This window comes from Euprymna scolopes, chromosome 6 (genome assembly GCF_053919585.1).
Source record: "Euprymna scolopes isolate OS-2025 chromosome 6, ASM5391958v1, whole genome shotgun sequence".
NCBI classification, from domain to species: Eukaryota; Metazoa; Mollusca; class Cephalopoda; order Sepiida; family Sepiolidae; genus Euprymna; species Euprymna scolopes.
Genome location: NC_136487.1, coordinates 92,171,687 through 92,194,695, shown reverse-complemented (window position 1 = coordinate 92,194,695; position 23,009 = coordinate 92,171,687). Strand labels below are relative to the sequence as shown.

The 23,009-nt window shown below is 30.4% G+C and overlaps 1 protein-coding gene across 50 annotated transcripts in view; it reads right to left on the bottom strand.

Annotated features, from left to right (window-relative positions):
* LOC145277786 (uncharacterized) overlaps positions 1-23,009 on the bottom strand; it is a 212,418-nt gene that overhangs the window by 58,652 nt on the left and 130,757 nt on the right. For 46 of the 50 annotated variants that reach the window (XM_080129551.1, XM_080129595.1, XM_080129568.1 and 43 more), the window contains 8 exons: positions 18,694-18,723; positions 16,342-16,368; positions 16,027-16,062; positions 13,905-13,940; positions 13,256-13,285; positions 9,245-9,274; positions 1,650-1,679; positions 49-78 (listed from right to left, as the gene is read on the bottom strand). In XM_080129551.1, the coding sequence (XP_079985677.1) occupies positions 49-78; positions 1,650-1,679; positions 9,245-9,274; positions 13,256-13,285; positions 13,905-13,940; positions 16,027-16,062; positions 16,342-16,368; positions 18,694-18,723 (249 nt within the window). Of the gene's footprint in view, positions 1-48; positions 79-1,649; positions 1,680-9,244; positions 9,275-13,241; positions 13,286-13,904; positions 13,941-16,026; positions 16,063-16,341; positions 16,369-18,693; positions 18,724-23,009 lie in introns of all 50 variants that reach the window. The other 4 variants (XM_080129552.1, XM_080129553.1, XM_080129554.1 and 1 more) reach the window with 4 other exon arrangements.

Here is a 23,009-nt window from a genome sequence, read left to right as displayed (position 1 = left end):
AATACAAAATGATACAACGGACCCAAGAAAATTGAAATATAAACGTACCAATTGCTTGTGGCTGTACATATTCCTCTGCTATATTATATGAAAGGAAGAAAAAGAAAAGACATATTATTTTGGGGATCTCTTAAATTTTAAGTCTTAAATAATTATTAATTTCCATTTATTTTAATTAATTTGTGAAAACTCGTTTGACCTGATTGTCTACTATGAGCTTTTTTTTTATATTCTGATTCCAATTTACTTCCACAAATATCATCTGAAAACAATCCTGAATAAGTATATCTTGAGATATGTTTTTTAAAGCTTTTAATTTCCATTTTGTTTTAATTAATTTTACGAAAAGTTCTTCTGTAATCCCCTCTGAAAAGATTTCTTTATGCTGAAGAGCAGGAACTATTTATTCAAGTATCTTATAAAATCTATGTTCTATGACATATTCACATGCCTTGTGAATAATAATACAAATGGTACGGCAGACCCAAAAAAATTTAGATAGAAAATTGATAGAAACATACTTATTATTTGTGGCTGCACAAGACCCTTTGCTATTTCATATGAAAAAAAAAAAATACAAATACCTTAATCATTCTTGTGAGTACTTTCTTTAATATTTAAATAATTATAAATTCCAACTTTTTAATCGATTTATAAAAATAGTTTCAGATAACCTCCAAAATGTCTTTACACCGAAAATCACTAATCACTTAGTCTAATATCTATTAAAAGAAATATTCAATGGCATTTTCACATTCCTTGTTATATACAAATTGGAAAATAGACCCAAGAAAATTCAAATTCATAAAAACAAATGAACACAGGCATGTAGAAAATCTTTAATTACTATTCTGTGAAATATTTCTTGAATCTTAATTAATTATTAATTTCAATTTTCTTTTTATCAAGTTCAGAAAAGTAAATTCAGATACCCTTAAAAATTGTCTGTTTTCTTATTACAGCTTAAAATACTTGATTATCGAGTAATAGTTTTACAATGACATTTCAACATCCATTGCCATGAATAATACAAATGGTGCAACATACCCAAGTAAATTTAAATTAATAAAATAATGAGGGCAAGCCTCTAGAAACCTACCAGTTACTTTTGGGCATATACGTTCCTCTGCTGTATTATATCAAAAGAAGAAAAAGTAAAGACTGAAAATATTTTTGTGATTTCTTAAATTAAAATTCTTAAATAATTATAAATTTCCATTTCTTTTAATCAATTTGTAAAAAGACGTTTTATCTGATTATCTATTAAAAGCTATTTTCTATAGCATTTTCACATGCTTTCCCATTAATAATACAAATAGCACTTTGCCCTTCTTTCTCCTTTAATCGACTTCCTTTGTCCCATCTACTACTAGCTATAAACACGTGTGAACTGAGTTGTTCTCTCTTCAACAAGCTGGTAATATATTAATTCTAGCTTCACACATCTTCTGCTGTATTATATAAAACAAATCAAGATATATAAAAAAAATGAATTAATAAAAAGTAATAAAGCCATTTATTTTGTATTTTTACAGCACAAAGTATTTTATTATTAAATGAAGCTTTTTTTCTATGACATTTAAACATCTATTGTCAGGAATAATACAAAATGATAAAACAGACCCAAGAAAATTGAAATATAAACGTACCAATTGCTTGTGGCTGTATATCTTCCTCTGCTATATTATATGAAAGGAAGAAAAAGAAAAGACATTATTTTAAGGATCTCTTAAATTTTAATTCTTAAATAATTATTAATTTGTGAAAACACGTTTCACCTGATTGTCTATTATAAGTTTTTTTTTCTATATTCTGATTCCAATTTACTTCCACAAATATCATCTGAAAACAATCCTGAATAAGTATATCTTGTGATATGTTTCTAAAAACTTTTAATTTCTATTTTGTTTAATTAATTTTACGAAAAGTGCTTCTGTAATCACCTCTGAAAAAATTTCTTTATGCTGAAGAGCAGGAACTATTTATTCAAGTATCTTATAAAAGCTATTGTCTATGACATATTCACGTGCCTTGCTATTAATAATACAAATGTTACAGCAGACCCAAGAAAATTAAAATTTAAAAATTAACAAAAACGGGATGATAGAAACATACTTATTATTTGTGGCTGCACAAGACCCTTTGCTCTTTCATATGAAAGAAAAAATACAAATACCTTAATCATTTTTGTGACAACTTTCTTTGATCTATATATATAAAAATGTAATTCTTGGTTCGTTCAAAGTTTATACAACCATATTTCTACATTACCAATTTAATTGAAATTTTCAGAAAATCTATCTGTAAAGTCAATGAATGTTTGCATCTTATTAAAATAATTTTACATTGCGAATTATAAACATATTAATTAAAATATAAATATTTTTCGAAGTCGTTTATGCGAGACTGCCCGGTTTTATTTCTGGTAACTTCCGTTTCAACTACTCTCGAATTACAAGATAAGTAAAAAAAACAAAAACTTACTCATGCAGAGAGTGATTCGTGCTGAAATAATAACATTATTTAAAAAGCCATTCTTAACATGGGGAAGGGAGGGTGTTTTGTACCTATTCTGTACTTTAACCTTACAATTGAATAAAAATATATCATAAAACTTTAATTAATAAACGTGGAAAAACGATTTAAAAAATAGCGCGGATCACTCTCTGCATTAGCAAAAAAAAAAAAAAAAAAAAAAAAAAAAATCCCATATTTTAAAAATTTAAATTCATTCATGTACTTACCAATTTTTTTATTTTAAATTCCTTTATTTATGTTAAGGCTTTTCACTCATGAAACATTACGTTTTAATTGTTTAGTTTCTTTCACAGCATTTGTTACAAAAAAAGTTTGTTTTAACTTTTTTTAAACTGTTTCATTTTTATGACATGTCTCAACGTATTATAAACACCCTAACCTCCCCATGTTAAAAAAAACACGCCCTTCCATAAACTCGAAAGCCGTTCATAATATGGGGAGGTTGGGGTGTTCATTCCGACAGCCGTTTTAACATGGGAAAGTTAGGGTGTTTATAATATTCTGGGGCGAGTCGTAAAATTAACGAAGTTGCTATCTATTATTTATTGCAAAAATTGATTGAAATTTATTTATTTGACAAAAAATAATTACATTTTGGTACTCCTTGGACGTTGAGTTCCATGGCGACCAACAGAAAAGAAAATAATCGCTCCCTTAGTCCCCCACCCCACCCCGCACATAACATCTTTTATTTACTGACGTTGCCGTAACTAAACGATTATTTGTCACATTTATTTATTTATTTATTTATTTTGAAAAAAAGTTTTACTTTTTATGAATATTAAAAGAAAAATGGGTACTCATGCAGAGAATGATCCGTGCTGAAATAATAACGTTATTATTTAAAAAGCCATTCTTAGCATGGGGAGGGGAGGGTGTTTTGCACCTATTCTGTATTTCAACCTTGCAATTGAATAAAAAAAAACATATCATAAAACTTAAATTAAACATGGAAATACGATTTAAAAAAATAGCGTGGATCACTCTCTGCATTAGCACTGAAAAATGTTACTAAACATTTATTAATAATTTCTCACTTTTACAAACATTTTAACATGTGCACATAAGCAACTATTTTTTTATTAAACTTTTTTACTTTTTTTATTTAAAAATTAGTAAATTTCAATGAATAGAATAATAAATCATTTATCATTAACATTAATATGTGTTTTTGGTTTTGTGTTCACTGAAACTTTTTTTTTATTATTATTACAACAATAATGGACCAATTTAAATCTTCCGGCATGCGTTTAAGGGTTACGAAATTATCAATAAATCGTTTAGTTACTAAGCCAACGTCAGTAAATAAAAAAATGTTACGTGCACATGCATTAGCCTTGACTAGGGGGGGGATAAGGGAGCGACCATTAAATAATTATGCTGGTCGCCATGGAACTCAACGCCCAAGGAGTACCTAAAGTGGCACTTATGCACTTATGTTATCGTGCTATTTTTTAAAATAGTATTTTCATGTTAAATTCAAATTTTACAATATCTTTTTCTTTTATTAATTTGTTAGGTGAAAGTACAGATAACCCGGTCTGTTTCTAATGTGTGGAAAATCTAGCCCCCCCCCAAAAAAAAAGGGTATTCTGGATAGTAACAAAAAATTAAAATTGTCTCAGTCTCGAAAGATTTCACTCCACTGAACGAGGAAAAAAAAACTTGTTTCTCGCTCCCTTTCTCTTCCTCTCTTAATATCTCTCTCTATCCATCTCTCCCTTTCCCTTTCTCAATCTATCTTTCTCTCTATATCACCCTCTGCATCTCTCTTTGAACCCCTTTCTCTCTCTAACTCCCTCTATCTCTCTCCTTTCCTCTGTCTCATCCCTCTCTCTTTCTAACTCTCCCCCTCTCTCTGTTTATCTATCAATCCCTTTATCTCTCTATCTCCTTCTCTTTTTCTGTTTTCCTCTCACTTTCTCTTTTCTATCTATATATCTTCCTCTCTATCTGTTCATCTCTAATCTCTCTTCCTATTTTAGCCTCCTAAATTAATTACAGTGAATAAGATATTGTCAAAACATGGATAAATCCTATTTTAGTCACCTAATTTACTGACTGTGAGAATAGAAGTTATTTGGAAATTACTGCTACCTTGAACAGCACCAGAAGTAACTGATAAAACCTTTCTAATTAAATTGATTTTGGCAGTCATTTGGTAACAAAATGACATAGCCTTAGCCCTTGCTGCATGAGGAATACCTGCGACCTTGCTGCCAAGTAGAAGAATTATTTATTCTACTTTAAAACATTCAATTTTTCAAAAATCTCATGTTCGACATCTCCAAAACATCCAATATGGGGAAAAATATTGCAGAAATCTAAACTTATTGTTTAGGGTGAATGCACAATGGTACACAAAAAAATCACTTGAGGCTCTTGGTCAATCCTTGCAAGATTTGCGTGGCAATGTCAGACCATTTGGGAATGCAGTAATATTGCTTGCAGGAGATTTCAGACAAATGTTACCTGTTATTCTTCAATCAACACCAGCAGATGAAATAAATGCTTGCCTCAAATACTCTACTTTTTTGTTCCATGTGAAGACATTAAACTTAACTCAAAATATGCATGTCTAGTTGCAGACTGTTCGATCCGCACAAAAATTTTTTGCATCACTTGTGGGAAATTGGGTACAAAAATTGCCAGCTGATCAGAGTTAAAGGCAAAATTCTTTGACTTTTAACTTTTGTAATTTTATTTCATCAAAAGAAGAGTTAGTTTAAAAGGTTTTTGCCGATATTCAAATTATAAGAATTCCACTTGACTGAGTGAATGAGCTATTCTTGCAGGTCAATACCAAGACGCCCATGAACTTAACATTATTATTCAATGTAAAATTCCAAGTGAGGTAGTCAAATACAAATCCATCGACACTGTTGTGAAAGCAGATAAAGTGGTTAATTATCCAATAGCTATATTTGCCAGGGATGCCACCGCATGTATGGCAACTGAAATTTGGCATACTAATTATCTTGTTGTGAAATATAAACCAATCAAAGCTTTGCAATGGCACATAGCTTGCAATAAAAAAATTAACAAACAATATCATAGAAACAACAATATTAACAGGACCTTTCACAGATGAATATATCTTCATTCCATGCATTCCTATGATTCTACCAGATACATCATTACACTTTAGGAAATTGCATTTTCGAATTTTATTGTCATTTGCAATAACCATCAACAAAGCACAGGGAACAATCTTTACAATTGTGGGTCTTACAGTTACACACTGACTGTTTTTTCACATGGACAATTTATGTTATGTATTCAAGAGTCACCAAACAAGAAAATCTCTATATCAGCTAAGAAAATGGAACAACAAAAACGGAGTACCTATGCAAAATGGAAAATTAAACCTATAAGAAACATGCTTTTTCTCATTTTGGAACGTTTTCCATTGCGCCAATTTGAGCCACAGCAACGCATGGGAGGGTACAGCTAGTATTTAAATAATTATAAATTCCAATTTTTTTAATCGATTTATAAAAATAGTTTCAGATAACCTCCAAAATGTCTTTACGCTGAAAATCACTAATCACTTAAAATCTATTAAAAGAAATATTCAATGGCATTTTCACATTCCTTGTTATATACAAATTGGAAAATAGACCCAAGAAAATTCAAATTCATAAAAACAAATGAACACAGGCATGTAGAAAATCTTTAATTACTATTCTGTGAAATATTTCTTGAATCTTAATTAATTATTAATTTCGATTTTCTTTTTATCAAGTTCAGAAAAGTAAATTCAGATACCCTTAAAAATTGTCTGTTTTCTTATTACAGCTTAAAATATCTTGATTATCGAGTAATAGTTTTACAATGACATTTCAACATCCATTGCCATGAATAATACAAATGGTGCAACATACCCAAGTAAATTTAAATTAATAAAATAATGAGGGCAAGCCTCTAGAAACCTACCAGTTACTTTTGGCCATATACGTTCCTCTGCTATATTATATCAAAAGAAGAAAAAGTAAAGACTGAAAATATTTTTGTGATTTCTTAAATTAAAATTCTTAAATAATTATAAATTTCCATTTCTTTTAATCAATTTGTAAAAAGACGTTTTATCTGATTATCTATTAAAAGCTATTTTCTATAGCATTTTCACATGCTTTCCCAGTAATAATACAAATAGCACTTTGCCCTTCTTTCTCCTTTAATTGACTTCCTTCGTCCCATCTACTACTAGCTATAAACACGTGTGAACTGAGTTGTTCTCTCTTCAACAAGCTGGTAATATATTAATTCATTTACTGCTAAATTGCTAGATCTACAGCAGATGTCCTTACAGTTATATCGCATAGGATTAGCAAATCTCTCAACGGTGGCAATCTTTCTAGGGCAATTGCTCTTGACATATCTAAAGCCTTTGATAGGGTATGGCATAAAGGTTTACTTCATAAGATCGCTAGCTATGGTATAGCTGGAAAAGTCTTGTCAATTATTAAATCATTTCTTTCTGATAGGTTCATAAGAGTAGTAGTTGAGGGGCAAAAATCAGAAGCTCACAGTATTAATGCCGGTGTCCCTCAGGGATCCATCCTGGGCCCAACTCTGTTCCTGATCTACATTAATGATCTTCCAAATCATATCCTTACATCATTTGTAGACATTTATGCTGACGACACTACCATTTATGGTACCACATCTAAGACAGTAAACGACCAAGTTCTCTCTAATTCACTCTCCTCTGATCTTGAGCACGTAGTACAATGGGGAAAGGAGTGGCTGGTTACTTTTAATGCATCTAAAACCAAGCTTCTCTCTTTACATCATCAACATTCTAATCCACATTTGTCATCAATTGAAATGAATGGCTCTCGTCTTCAAGAGGCCTCAAGTTTTGACAAGCTTCTGGGCTTGACCATTACTCCTGATCTTAAATGGAACACGTATATCAAATCTGTTGCCAAGGCCGCTGGAAAAATGGTGGGATCTTTCTATTGATCCGGTAGGTATCTCACTGCTGATGCTATTCTCTATCTATATAAGAGCCAGGTACGTCCAAGGATGGAATACTGTTGCCACATCTGGGCAGGAGCTGCTAGAAAGGACTTGTCCTGCCTTGATAGAGTTCAAAATAGACTTCGTAGCCTCGTAGGAGATGTCCTTTTCTCCTCCTTGCAATCTCTATCTCACAGAAGAGATGTTGCGAGTTTGTCTCTGATGTATCGTTATTTTCATGGAGAGTGTTCAACTGAGCTTCAATCTATGGTCCTCCCTCGCCAAACTTTCACAAGAAACACTCGTCTAGCTGTAAACACTATCAATAATTTCCCCCACTCTTTATCTGTGCCTAAACCTAAACGTAGATTCCATGAACAAAGCTTCTTTCTTAGAACTGCACGCCTGTGGAATTGTCTTCCGTTTTCCTGCTTTCCGGCTGACTACAATATGGTTGTGTTCAAGTCTAAAGTAAATAAGTTCTTGATGAGCCGTTCCATATAAGTTATCAAATTTACCAAATTTTCATTACTAATGATTACTATATTGACCAATTTCTACTGTACACTCTTTAACCCTTATCCTTGAGTGGCCTCTGGGCCTTGATAATGTGGTGACGCCTTTGTAAAAAAAAAAAAATATATATTTCATATGAAAAAAAAAAATACAAATACCTTAATCATTCTTGTGAGTACTTTCTTTAATATTTAAATAATTATAAATTCCAATTTTTTTAATCGATTTATAAAAATAGTTTCAGATAACCTCCAAAATGTCTTTACACTGAAAATCACTAATCACTTAGTCTAATATCTATTAAAAGAAATATTCAATGGCATTTTCACATTCCTTGTTATATACAAATTGGAAAATAGACCCAAGAAAATTCAAATTCATAAAAACAAATGAACACAGGCATGTAGAAAATCTTTAATTACTATTCTGTGAAATATTTCTTGAATCTTAATTAATTATTAATTTCGATTTTCTTTTTATCAAGTTCAGAAAAGTAAATTCAGATACCCTTAAAAATTGTCTGTTTTCTTATTACAGCTTAAAATACTTGATTATCGAGTAATAGTTTTACAATGACATTTCAACATCCATTGCCATGAATAATACAAATGGTGCAACATACCCAAGTAAATTTAAATTAATAAAATAATGAGGGCATGCCTCTAGAAACCTACCAGTTACTTTTGGCCATATACGTTCCTCTGCTATATTATATCAAAAGAAGAAAATGTAAAGACTGAAAATATTTTTGTGATTTCTTAAATTAAAATTCTTAAATAATTATAAATTTCCATTTCTTTTAATCAATTTGTAAAAAGACGTTTTATCTGATTATCTATTAAAAGCTATTTTCTATAGCATTTTCACATGCTTTCCCATTAATAATAATACAAATAGCACTTTGCCCTTCTTTCTCCTTTAATCGACTTCCTTTGTCCCATCTACTACTAGCTATAAACACGTGTGAACTGAGTTGTTCTCTCTTCAATAAGCTGGTAATATATTAATTCTAGCTTCACACATCTTCTGCTTATTATATAAAACAAATCAAGATATATAAAAAAATTGAATTAATAAAAAGTAATAAAGCCATTTATTTTGTATTTTTACAGCACAAAGTATTTTATTATTAAATGAAGCTTTTTTCTATGACATTTAAACATCTATTGTCAGGAATAATACAAAATGATAAAACAGACCCAAGAAAATTGAAATATAAACGTACCAATTGCTTGTGGCTGTATATATTCATCTGCTATATTATATGAAAGGAAGAAAAAGAAAAGACATTATTTTAAGGATCTCTTAAATTTTAATTCTTAAATAATTATTAATTTGTGAAAACACGTTTCACCTGATTGTCTATTATAAGTTTTTTTTTCTATATTCTGATTCCAATTTACTTCCACAAATATCATCTGAAAACAATCCTGAATATCTTGTGATATGTTTCTAAAAACTTTTAATTTCGATTTTGTTTAATTAGTTTTACGAAAAGTGCTTCTGTAATCACCTCTGAAAAAATTTCTTTATGCTGAAGAGCAGGAACTATTTATTCAAGTATCTTATAAAAGCTATTGTCTATGACATATTCACATGCCTTGCTATTAATAATACAAATGTTACAGCAGACCCAAGAAAATTAAAATTTAAAAATTAACAAAAACGGGATGATAGAAACATACTTATTATTTGTGGCTGCACAAGACCCTTTGCTCTTTCATATGAAAGAAAAAATACAAATACCTTAATCATTTTTGTGAGAACTTTCTTTGATCTATATATATAAAAATGTAATTCTTGGTTCATTCAAAGTTTATACAACCATATTTCTACATTACCAATTTAATTGAAATTTTCAGAAAATCTATCTGTAAAGTCAATGAATGTTTGCATCTTATTAAAATAATTTTACATTGCGAATTATAAACATATTAATTAAAATATAAATATTTTTCGAAGTCGTTTATGCGAGACTGCCCGGTTTTATTTCTGGTAACTTCCGTTTCAACTACTCTCGAATTACAAGATAAGTAAAAAAAAAAAAACTTACTCATGCAGAGAGTGATCCGTGCTGAAATAATAACATTATTTAAAAAGCCATTCTTAACATGGGGAAGGGAGGGTGTTTTGTACCTATTCTGTACTTTAACCTTACAATTGAATAAAAATATATCATAAAACTTTAATTAAACGTGGAAAAACGATTTAAAAAATAGCGCGGATCACTCTCTGCATTAGCAAAAAAAAAAAAAAAAAAAAAAAAAAAAATCCCATATTTTAAAAATTTAAATTCATTCATGTACTTACCAATTTTTTTATTTTAAATTCCTTTATTTATGTTAAGGCTTTTCACTCATGAAACATTACGTTTTAATTGTTTAGTTTCTTTCACAGCATTTTTTACAAAAAAAGTTTGTTTTAACTTTTTTAAAACTGTTTCATTTTTATGACATGTCTCAACGTATTATAAACACCCTAACCTCCTCATGTTAAAAAAAACACGCCCTTCCATAAACCTCGAAAGCCGTTCATAATATGGGGAGGTTGGGGGTGTTCATTCTGAAAGCCGTTTTAACATGGGGAAGTTAGGGTGTTTATAATATGCTGGGGCGAGTCGTAAAATTAACGAAGTTGCTATCTATTATTTATTGCAAAAATTGATTGAAATTTATTTATTTGACAAAAAAAAATTACATTTTGGTACTCCTTGGGCGTTTAGTTCCATGGCGACCAACAGAAAAGAAAATAATCGCTCCCTTAGTCCCCCACCCCACCCCGCACATAACATCTTTTATTTACTGACGTTGCCATAACTAAACGATTATTTGTCACATTTATTTATTTATTTATTTTGAAAAAAAGTTTTACTTTTTATGAATATTAAAAGAAAAATGGGTACTCATGCAGAGAATGATCCGTGCTGAAATAATAACGTTATTATTTAAAAAGCCATTCTTAGCATGGGGAGGGGAGGGTGTTTTGCACCTATTCTGTATTTCAACCTTGCAATTGAATAAAAAAAAAATATCATAAAACTTAAATTAAACATGGAAATACGATTTAAAAAATAACGTGGATCACTCTCTGCATTAGCACTGAAAAATGTTACTAAACATTTATTAATAATTTCACACTTTTACAAACATTTTTACATGTGCACATAAGCAACTATTTTTTATTAAACTTTTTTACTTTTTTTATTTAAAAATTAGTAAATTTCAATGAATAGAATAATAAATCATTTATCATTAACATTAATATGTGTTTTTGGTTTTGTGTTCACTGAAACTTTTTTTTTTTATTATTATTACAACAATAATGGACCAATTTAAATCTTCCGGCATGCGTTTAAGGGTTACGAAATTCTCAATAAATCGTTTAGTTACTAAGCCAACGTCAGTAAATAAAAAAATGTTACGTGCACATGCATTAGCCTTGACTAGGGGGGGGGGCTAAGAGAGTGACCATTAAATAATTATGCTGGTCGCCATGGAACTCAACGCCCAAGGAGTACCTAAAGTGGCACTTATGCACTTATGTTATCGTGCTATTTTTTAAAATAGTATTTTCATGTTAAATTCAAATTTTACAATATCTTTTTCTTTTATTAATTTGTTAGGTGAAAGTACAGATAACCCGGTCTGTTTCTAATGTGTGGAAAATCTAGCCCCCCCCCAAAAAAAAAGGGGTATTCTGGATAGTAACAAAAAATTAAAATTGTCTCAGTCTCTTTGCTATATCATATGAAAGAAAAAATACAAATAAGTTACTCACTTTTGTGAGAACTTCCTTTAATATTTAAATAATTATTAATTTTGATATTTTAACCAATTTATAAAAGTAGTTTCTGATACTTTCCAAAATGTTTTTATACTGAAAAGCAATAATCACTTAGTCGAATATCTATTAAAAGCAACATTTCAATGGTATTTACGCATGTCAGCAATTATACAAATTGTAAAACAGACCAAAGAAAATTAAAATTCATAAAAATAAATTAATACAGGTGTGTAGAAAATCTTTAATTACTCTTCTGTAAAATTTTCATTTAATCTTAATTCATTATTAATTTTGATTTTCAAATTCAAAAAAGTAAATTCGGATACCCTTAAAATTGTGTTTTCTTATTACAGCTTAAAATGCTTGATTATCGAGTAATAGTTTTTACAACATTTCAACATCCATTGCCATGAATAATACAAAATGGTAAGTAAATTTAAATTAATAAAAATAATATGGGTAAGCCTGTATAAACCTACCAGTTGCTTTTGGCTGTATAAATATTTTTGTGATCTCTTAAATTTAAATTCTTAAATAATTATAAATATCTATTTCTTTTAATCAATTTGTGAAAAGATGTTTCCTCTGATTGTTTATTAAAAGCTATTTTCTATAGCATTTCCACATGCTTTGGCAGTAATAATACAAATAGTAAAAGCGATAAAAAAATTAATAAAAAGTAATGAAGACAGGCCTGTAAAACATAACTTTTGGCTGTGGATGCACACGTTCCTTTATTGTATTCTATAAAACAAATCAAGATATAAAAAAAAAAATTTGAATAAATAAAAATTAATAAAGACAGGCCTGGAGAAACATACTTATTAGCTGTTGACACACACTTTCCTCTTCAATATTTTATAAAAAACAAACAAACAAATTCTATCAGAAATTTTTAGATATTTCTTAACTCTTTTAATATATTATTAATTGCGATTTGCCTTAATCAATTTCAGAAAATAGTTACTGATACCCAAAATATGTCTTTATGTAGGAGAGCAAATATGACTTATTTGAATATCTATTACAAGCTTGTTTCTATGACATGAACCCATGCTTGCTAGGAATAATACAAATGGCCTAAATGATTCAAAAATTAAAATTAATAAAAGGCAATAAAGAGAGGCCTCTAGAAACATACTTATTGGTGGTGGATACACATGTTCCTTAGCTATATTACTTGCACAAAAAATTCTAGAATTTTTTTTGAGCTCTTCCTTAACTTATAAACAATTATTAATTTCGATTTTCTTTAATCCATTTTCGAAAAATAGAGATAACTTTTAAAAATTGTCTTTATTTTTAAGTGCACAAATAATTTATTTGATAGTCTATTGAAAACTATTTTTGAAGACATTCAAACATGACTTCCCAGTAATAATACCTATGGCACAACAGAACACAAGAAAATGAAAGTGAAAAATTTAATAAAGACAGACCTGAAGATACATACCTATTGGTTGTGGTTGCACACATTCATTTGCTGTATTTTATGAAAGAAAACAAAAACATTCCTTAATGAATTTTTCATGAGATATTTCTTAAATCCGCTATTTAATCATATGAAATTAAACAATAAATTCCATAATTACTTTTTAAGATTATTTTTAAAATGTTCAATAAATTAATAACTTCCTGTTTTTTTTTTTTTTGAATCTGGTTAAGAACATTAGTCTCTGAAAGCCAAAAGTTGTTTTTATTTTTTTACAGCACAAAATATTATTTGAATGTTATTTTCTTTGATATTTCCACGTGATTTGCCAGAAATAATACAAATAGCACAAGCGATCCAAAAATTAGAATTAATAAAAATTACTAAAGACAGACTTGTAGAACCTATATGTGTATCTTTTCAGATCTTTCTTAAATCTTTAAGAAAATTATTAATTTTGATTTCTTTTAATAAATTTCAGAAAATAGTTTCTGATAATTAAAAAATTTCTTTATGCTTGACAGAACAAATGAATTATTCGAATATCTTTTAAAGGCTTCATTTCGATGAAATTTCAATGCCCATTGCCAGTATTAATACAAATAGGACAAGAAACCAAATAAAATTAATATTAATGAAAAGTAATAAAGCCAGGCTTGTAAAAACATACCTATTTGTTGTGGCAGAGCAGGTCCTTCTGCTGTATCTGATGAAAGAAAAATAATAAATTCCTTCATTAATTTATTGTGAGATGTTTCTCAAATGCTGAAATAATTAACTTCAATTTTTTTTTTTTAGATTATTTTAGGAAAATAGTTTCTTATACCCTTAAAAATCGTCTTTATTTTTTACTGCACCAAATATAAAAATAACAAAATCAATTTGTAGTCCATCAGAAACTATTAGCCAGTAATATCACAAATGGCACAAGAGATCTAAAAAATTAAAATTAATAAAAAGTTGTAGCAATTGCTATACCCAGCTGGAACAAACGCCCGGCAGGAATATTTCATAGCGATCACTGTTTGAAAATTTAATTCCGAACATAGTTGGGCTGGATGGTCCGAGATGGGGCCGGTATAAAGGATGCTAAATGATCGTTATTTTGCGATCCCAACTTGGGAGTCAGTTAACAGTTTGGTGAAGAAATATGACGCATAGACTCTCTGGTGAGATGTTGGACTAGCTCTGAAAGGAACCAACGACCCCCGCATTCTGCAGAGGTCCTCCTCTGCAGCATACTTCACACCACACCCAGACTTGGAAAGGTGCATTTATGCCAGCAACCAACTGGTAATAGATAATGTGCTCACCGAGGTACTGTTAGAAACCTACCGCATCATATAACATCAATAGATGCGATATAAGCCCCACTGGCAGACAGGGAACACCACAGAACATGGATGACGTCGGCACCCCTCAGAACTCTCTTGAATGAAGTGGCGTGCACCAAAGATCAACTACCCTGGCTCAAGACATGTTCAATATATATATCCAAGAGCCAGCGCCTTCCACCACTCCTTCCAGTACAACGTAAGATAGCAGAGTCTAAGACGCCTTCGGGTAGAACCGACCTTCTCGGACCTCCACCCCCCCCCGTCCTTGGCATTGCCCCCCCCCTATTTTTTCCACACAATGCCCATGCGTATGAAGAACGAGTAAGTAAGAACACGACGTTGTGATGCATCCATCGCACACATAAAACAAAAGGAACTATGTTACGTTTCCTCGCGTGGAATGTTCGAGAAGGCCTGTACATAAAGATTTGCCCGTGAAAAATCAAATCATTTTTTTTCAGTTTTTCCTCTTGATTTCTCAAGAACAGTACATGTTCAGAATAACTCCGTCACCAAGAGACATTAAAATCCTCCATCCTGAATTTATGCACCATGCACACAAACTTTAATTCCCAATTAATTAAATTTTAATTTAATGGAAAGTTACCACATCGAACAAGAATTGAAATCTTCTTTTAAACAATTTTAATTCGAACTGATCTTTCACACACACACACACACACACACACACACACACACACACACACACACACACACAGAGAATTTATGAACTGTATAAAAAAAATTAAAGTAATTTTTAGTCTATCAGAAGCTATTAGCCAGTAATAATCTTGATGGCACAAGAGATCTAAAAAAGTAAATTAATAAAAAGTAATAAATACTAACTTATTTCTCTCTTATAACTAATGAAGATGACCAATGAAATTGCTGTTAAATGTAAAAATGAAACTTCCTTTCGTTGTTTTCATTTTTACAGATGTTTCTTAAATCCTAAATAATTCATTTCAATATACTTTTAGTTAATTTCAGGAAAATAGTTTCTTATACTTTTAAAAATCGTCTTTATTTTTTACAGCACAAAATACAAAAAGAATTAAAGCAAATTTTAATCTATTGGAAACTATTAGCCAGTAATATTTTTAATGCTACAAGAGATCCAAAAAATTAAAAGTATTAAAGACAGCCTTTGAGAAACATAACTATTGGCTGTGGAAACACACGTTTCTCAGTTATATTATATGAAAGAAAAACAAAAAATTCTAGAATTATATTTTTAGATTTTTCTTTAATCTTTTAATATATTAATTTTGATTTCATTTAATCAAATTCGGAAAATAGTTACTGATAATACAAAAAATATCTTATTCAAATATCTTTAAAAAGCTATTTTCGATGACATTTCAACGTTCATTGCCAGTAATTATACAAATGGCACAACAGACTCAAGAAAATTGAAATTAAAAAAGTAATTAAGACAGGCTTGTAGAAACATACCTCTTGGTTGTAGTTGAACAGGTCCCTCTGCGATACCTGATGAAAGAACAAAAAAATCCATTAATTTATTTTGAGATGTTTCTTAAATCTTTGAATAATTAATTTCGATTTTCTTTTAGTTAATTTCAGGAAAATATTCCTACATGCTTAAAAATTCTCTTTATTTTTAATTGCACCAAATATTTGATGATCTTTTAAAAGCTATTTTTCATGATATTTTTACAAGTATTGCCAGTCATAATACAAATGGCACAAGAGATTAAAAAAAAAAATTAATTAATAAAAAGTAATAAAGGCAGGTCTGGGGAGACATACCTATTAGCTGTTGATGCTCATTTTCCTCTGCAATATTTTATAAAATAAAAACAAACAAATTCTTTTAATATTTTTTAAGATGATTTTTCTTAAATGATTTAATATATTATTATTTTCGACCTCTTTTAATCAATTTCAGAAAATAGTTACTGATAACCCAAATAAGTCTTTACATAGGAGAGCTAAAATGGTTTATATGAATATCTATTACAAGCTAATTTCTATGACATTAAACCATGTTTTGCCAGTAATAATACAAATGGTATAAATGATTTTAAAAAATTAGAATGAACAAAAGGTAATAAAAAGAGGTCTTTAGAAACATACTTATTGGCTGTGGATGCACACGTTCCTATGCTATATTACTTGCACAAAAAATTCTATAATTATTTTTTAGATCTTCTTTTAATTAATAACAATTAATTTCGATTTCCTTTAATCTATTTCGGAAAATAAAGATACCTTTAAAAAATTGTCTTTATTTTCATTATTCGATAGTCTATTGAAAACTATTTCTGAAGGCATTCAAACCTGACATCTCAGTAATAACAAGCTGCGCATGTGTGGTTCCCCTCTGGTGCTGCATATGAGATGACGCCACAAAAAATAGTGAAGAAATGATGAATGTGAGAAGTGTGAAGGGCCAATGTTGCCTTCACATTTTCGCCAAGTTTCAGAAAAATCTAATGGATGGTGCAAATGTTATGGGGTAAAAAATGTCATTTTTTTCAATTTTGGGGCATTTGTGGCCTCTTTTGAGCTCCTGGAACGCCGAATCCCAGTGAAAATTGACAAACAATTCAGTTCCACACCTTAAAACGTGTATATTTGAATTCAGCACCATGGACCATGGAAAACCACTATATAGACATACATATCAAGTTTTTGATTAATATGAAAAAAGAGCTCCAAAAAGGCATGTTTTTTAGCCCTAAAATTCCCAGAGGGATGCGAACCAGAATTTTGCCAGGGTCACCCATACTGAATTTATATTAAGAACAATGGCCTCCACATTTTGGCCAAGTTTCAGGAAAATCTAATCGATGGATAAAACACTATGGGGCAAAAAGTATCATTTTGGGCCATTTTCGACCTCTTTTGAGCCCCTGGGGGCGCAACAGGAATTTTTGTAAAAAAAATTTTTTCACTGTGGCAAAATTTCAGGAAAAACTAATGGACGGTTATCTGGCAATAGTCTGGACTAACAGATACATGGACGCATGGAAGCACGGACGCCACTAAAAACATAGGTCTCTCTCCGATAAATCGGGGGATCAATACATATGGCACAACAAACCACCAAAAAATGAAAGTGAAAAAAAAGGTAATAAAGGCAGGCCTGTAGAAACATATCTATTGGTTGTGGTTGCACACATTCCTTTGCTGTATTTTATGAAAGAAAAAAAAAACATTCCTTAATGAATTTTTCATGAGATATTTCTTAAATCCGCTATTTAATCATATGAAATTAAACAATAAATTCCATAATTACTTTTTAAGATTATTTTTAAAATGTTTACAAAATTATTAACTTCTATTTTCTTTGAATAAGGACAATAGTTTCTGAAATAAAAAAAAAAATTGTCTTCATTTTTTACAGCACAAAATATTATTTGAATCTTATTTTCTATATTTCCACATGCTTTGCCAGTAATAATACAAATAGCACGAGCGATCCAAAAATTAGAATAAATAAAAATTACTAAAGACAGGCCTGTAGAAACCTATACGTGTATTTTTTAAGATGTTTCTTAAACCTTTAAATGATTATTAATTTTGGAAATTATTAAATCTTTAAATAATTATTAAATTAAATATTTAAAAAGTTATTAATTTCGATTTCTTTTAATACATTTCAGAAAATAGTGTCTGATAATTCAAAAGTGTCTTTATGCTTGACCACAAATGACTTATTTGAATAGCTTTCGAAAACTATTTTGGAGGAAATTTCAACGTCCGTTTCCAGTTATATTAATAATAAAAATAAGACAAAAGACCCAATAAAAGTTAAATTAAAAAAAATTAATAAAAATAGGCTTGTAAAAACATATCTATAAGTTGTGGCTGAGCAGGTCCATCTGCCATATCTGATGAAAGAAAAAATAAATATCTTTTATTAACTTTTTGTGAGATGTTTCTTAAATCCTAAATAATTAATTTCGATTTTTTTTAGGAAAATAGTTTCTAATATTTTTAAAATCGTCTTTATTATTTACAGCACAAAATATTAAAAGAATAAAAGCTATTTTTAGTCTATTAGAAACTATAAGCCAGTAAGAATGCAAATAGCACAAGAGATTCAAAAAATTAAAATTAATAAAAAGTAATAAAGACAGCCTTGAGGAAACATACCTATTTGCTGTGGATACACACATTTCTCAGCTATGTTATATGAAAGAAAAGAAAAACAAATTCTAGAATTATTTTTTCTCGATCTTTCTTAAATATTTTAATATATTATTAATTTCGATTGCCTTTAATGAATATTAGAAAATAGTTACTTATACCCCAAATATGTATTCATGTTTGACAGCAAAAATGACTCATTGGAATATTAATTGCAAGTAAGTTTTTATGATATTACAACATGTTTTGCCAGTAATACAACAAATTGTGCAAGAGACCGAGACAATTAAATTCCATAATTATCTTTTTAAAATCGTATTTATTCTTAAGTGCACAAACGAGTTATTGAATTATGAATTTAAAGATATTTCTAATGACATTTGATGATTTGCCCAACAAATTTATACCACAGATTTATCCAACATAATTCAGTACAAAGAGACAAAAGTTTATAGAAGCTAGTAGTAATTGTAAGAAGTAACAACAACTAAGAGTGAATATACCGAAACCACCAAAAAATGCATTGAAGTGCAAAAATTAAGAACTTGTGATTTCTGGAAAATCTACAATAGTGTAGTAAATAATGGGCAATCAACAATTCCCCACTATCCAACAATCATGAGGTTGTTTGCATGGCAACCGAGAAAGCTAACATGCTTGTCCATCAGTTTGCCTCAAATTCTACTTCGGACCCAGCAAACCACTCCCTCCCTGATTTTCTCTGTGGACAGAAACCACACTAGATGATCTGCAAATCATCCTTTCTCAAGTACATGATATCATAAAAAGCCTTGACACCTCAAAAGCATGTGGACTTGATCTCATCTCGGCTGTACTATTAAAAAAAATGCTCCACTGAGGTTACTCCAGTTCTCTTCAAACTATTTAACAATTAATGAATCATGTTTTCCTGACTACTGAAAAACTGCTTCTTTGGTACCAGTTTAAAAGAATCTCGGCGAAAGAACTGACTCATTAAATTATTGCCCCATTAGCCTCCTCCTTCTTTTTGCCAAAATATTTGAATCCATAATTAATCAAGCTCTAGTTCACCACCTTACAGTTGCTAAACTTCTGTCTAACCATCAATATGGATTTAAGGAAACCCGTTCTACTGCAGATAGTCTAACTATAATCTTGGAAGATATATACCAAGCACTGAAAAAGGCATAGGTATATTCTAAGGCTTTTGACAGGGTATGGCACGATGGTCTTCTCATGAAAATCAGATTCTATGGTATTACTGGACGAATACTTAACATAATTAAATCCATTCTTAAATAAGAGAAGAATGTAGGTTGTCCTCAATAGTTGTACATCTAAATAATATGCATAAATGCAGATGTACTTCAGGGATCGATCCTTGGGCCTTCATTACTCCTGATATTGATAAATTACCTTCCTGATGAAATAGTCTCTGAGATGGGTATATTTGTTGACGACACCACGCTCTATAACAAGCATGAGGGAAAAACGAATTAATACATATCCAAGGCAAATGTGGAAACCCTAGAGGAAGACCTCCAATCTGAAGTTGAATGGGGACAAAAATAGATGGTAACGTTCAATGTTGCCAAGACTAGGCTTGTTTCCTTTAATAATTACAAGAAATTTCTCAACCACCAAAAGCTATGGCTAAAGATACATTACCTGAAAATACTTCGTTCAAACTCCTTGGCTTAATGTTCACAGGGAACATGAGTTGGAATAGATATATCAACAACATTGCCAAGTATATATATATATTATTCCTTAATTGGAATTTTTTTTATTATTTGAGATGAGCATTTTTATGTTAATTTTATTTTAATGTTAATTTTAGTTGATAGAGACGTTGAATCTCTACGGTTCCAGATGAACATTGTCTGAAGATAGCGGTTTCAATCCCACCCAAAGCGTGCCAGAGGTAATTGGTCAAAAATGTGGTGAGACGACGACAACTACGGATGGCAGTGATGGCTGAGAATGCAGTTAGGAGATTCAAAGTTCCTATCCGTCGCGGTTACCACCTGACGAAGGCCAGAGGAAGTTGGCCGAAACGTTATGAACCAATAAAAAAAAACAAAAAAAAACAAACGACAACTAATAAAGATGAGACTAATAGTCCGAAATAAAAATAAAATTAACATTGCCAAGGCTGCTGTAAAGAAGGTGGGCTTTCTCTACTTTGCTAGAAAGTTGCTTACACCTGAAAGTATCCTGTACCTCTATAAGGCCACCATTCGCTCATGAATGGAGAACTTTGGCTGGTGCATCTGCTACTTGTCTCTTACTCCTGGACAGGGTTCAAAAGAGAGTCGCCAACCTGATAGGTCCTAAACTATTATCTAAGCTTCAACCTCTGTCCCATCGATGAAATGTTGGATCCCTCTGCCAATTTTGATGGTGGATGCTCTGTACCTCCTCAACATAAATATCCCCAACAAACTTGATAAATCCCACTCCTACACAGTAGAGATCCCTAGATATAAGAAAGTCTCCTACTCTAATAGTTGCTTCCCCAGAACTGCTAGCCTTTGGAATTCCTTTCCGGGATCCTGCTTCCCCAATTGTACTGATAGGCAAAAGTTCAAGTGTAATGTGAACAGGCATCTTGCTGCTCAACTCCCTACATAGTATCCCTGCAACTTATGTCCCTGATTGTAGCCCTCTACATCAAAGTGGCACTGTGCTTTGTTTGGGGTAAAAATGTAATTGAAAAAAAAAAGACATTTGAAATTTAAAAAAGTAATAAAGACAGGCCTATAGAAGCATATCTGTTTCTAGTGGCTAGAAATGTTCCTCTGTAGTATCTTATAAAAAAAAAATATCCCTTAAATAAATTTTTGTGAGATGTTTCTTAAATCTTTAAATAATTATTATTTTTTATTTCTTTTAGTCAATTTCAGAAAAATGGTTTCTAATACATCAAAAACCGACCTTATTCTTTACAGCTCAAAATATTTATTCGATTATCTATTAAATCTATTTTCTATAATATTTCCACATGCTTTACCAGCGATAATACAACTTGCACAAGAGATAAAAACAATTAAAATTAATAAAGCATAATAAAGACAGACTCGGGGGATCATACCTACTGGCTGTTGATACACACATTTCTCTGCAATATTATATGAAAGAAAAACAAAAACAACTTCTATCTCTATTTTTGATTTAGATCTTTCTTAAAGCTTTAAATAATTATTAATTTCGGTTTTCCTTCTGACAAGAATCCTTTTTTTTTAATTACAAAGGCAAAAAAATTATCAAATGGGAAAGTATTTGTTCCTAGAAGACCATCGCGGGGACGAACTGAGTTTTATAGGACAGCTTCTGGAAGTTACAGAAATCAAATTTGTTGACCAGTCTGAAAAGAAGAAAATAGTCAGAGTTTCGACTATCTTCATGCAGTTTCTGTAACTGGAAGTGAAAGGATGCTCTCATGAGAATTCCTACAAGTTTTTTTTCTATTAATAATGAGTTCGCATTTTGTTTCATTTCCCGTTAATTAAAGAGCAAGTAAATTCTATCATGGAATTTGTTTAGGAACTCCGCTTCGGAGAAGGACATTTTTATTAAAAGAAACAAACAAACAAAAAAACATTAGGAACAGAAGGTCCCAGAAGATTGAGAGAGCGTCTCTCAAAGAGAAAGACTGAAAAAGAGAACATTTAAAGATATGCATCTTTCTTGCCTTTCTTCTAATTTGTTGCTATCGTTTGGACGATAAATTTAACTTTGTCATTCCAGTCAACAGAGCTAATTCTGGAATCGTTTCTGAATTCGCAACCCCTGTTTTATATATGTTTCTATTTTTAAAATTTTTTTGTAATTGTTACTTTAAGGGCAATTAGACACTTGCTTTGGGAAATAAAAACAACTAGCATTTTATTTCATTTTAATAAAACTTGAACTAAATGAATGTATTTTTCGGGTCTATTTTTCATTTGCTACCTTTTTATTTGTTCTTTTTTTTATTGGTAACTTTGATTTTATTTGCATTACTTTGCTGTTATTATTTTATTCAGTGCAATTATGACACTTTGGTTTTATCTTTTTTCCCCCACTTTTTTAAATATATATTTGTTATGCAATAAAACATATTTAATAATGACCTCAAAATATGTTAGGTTATATTGTTGTATAATAAGGGGACAGGCTGAAGAAATCAGGCAAGCCAAGAACGTGATATGAGGGTCACGTTTCAACCATGACAACATGGAATGTCGCACGAGCGTCACCTGAGCTAGTGACACACATTTTGGAACACGGTTATGTTTCAAGGCCAAACAAACAAAAGGAAATTGGCCTACAATCGAAAATAATAACATCAACAAATA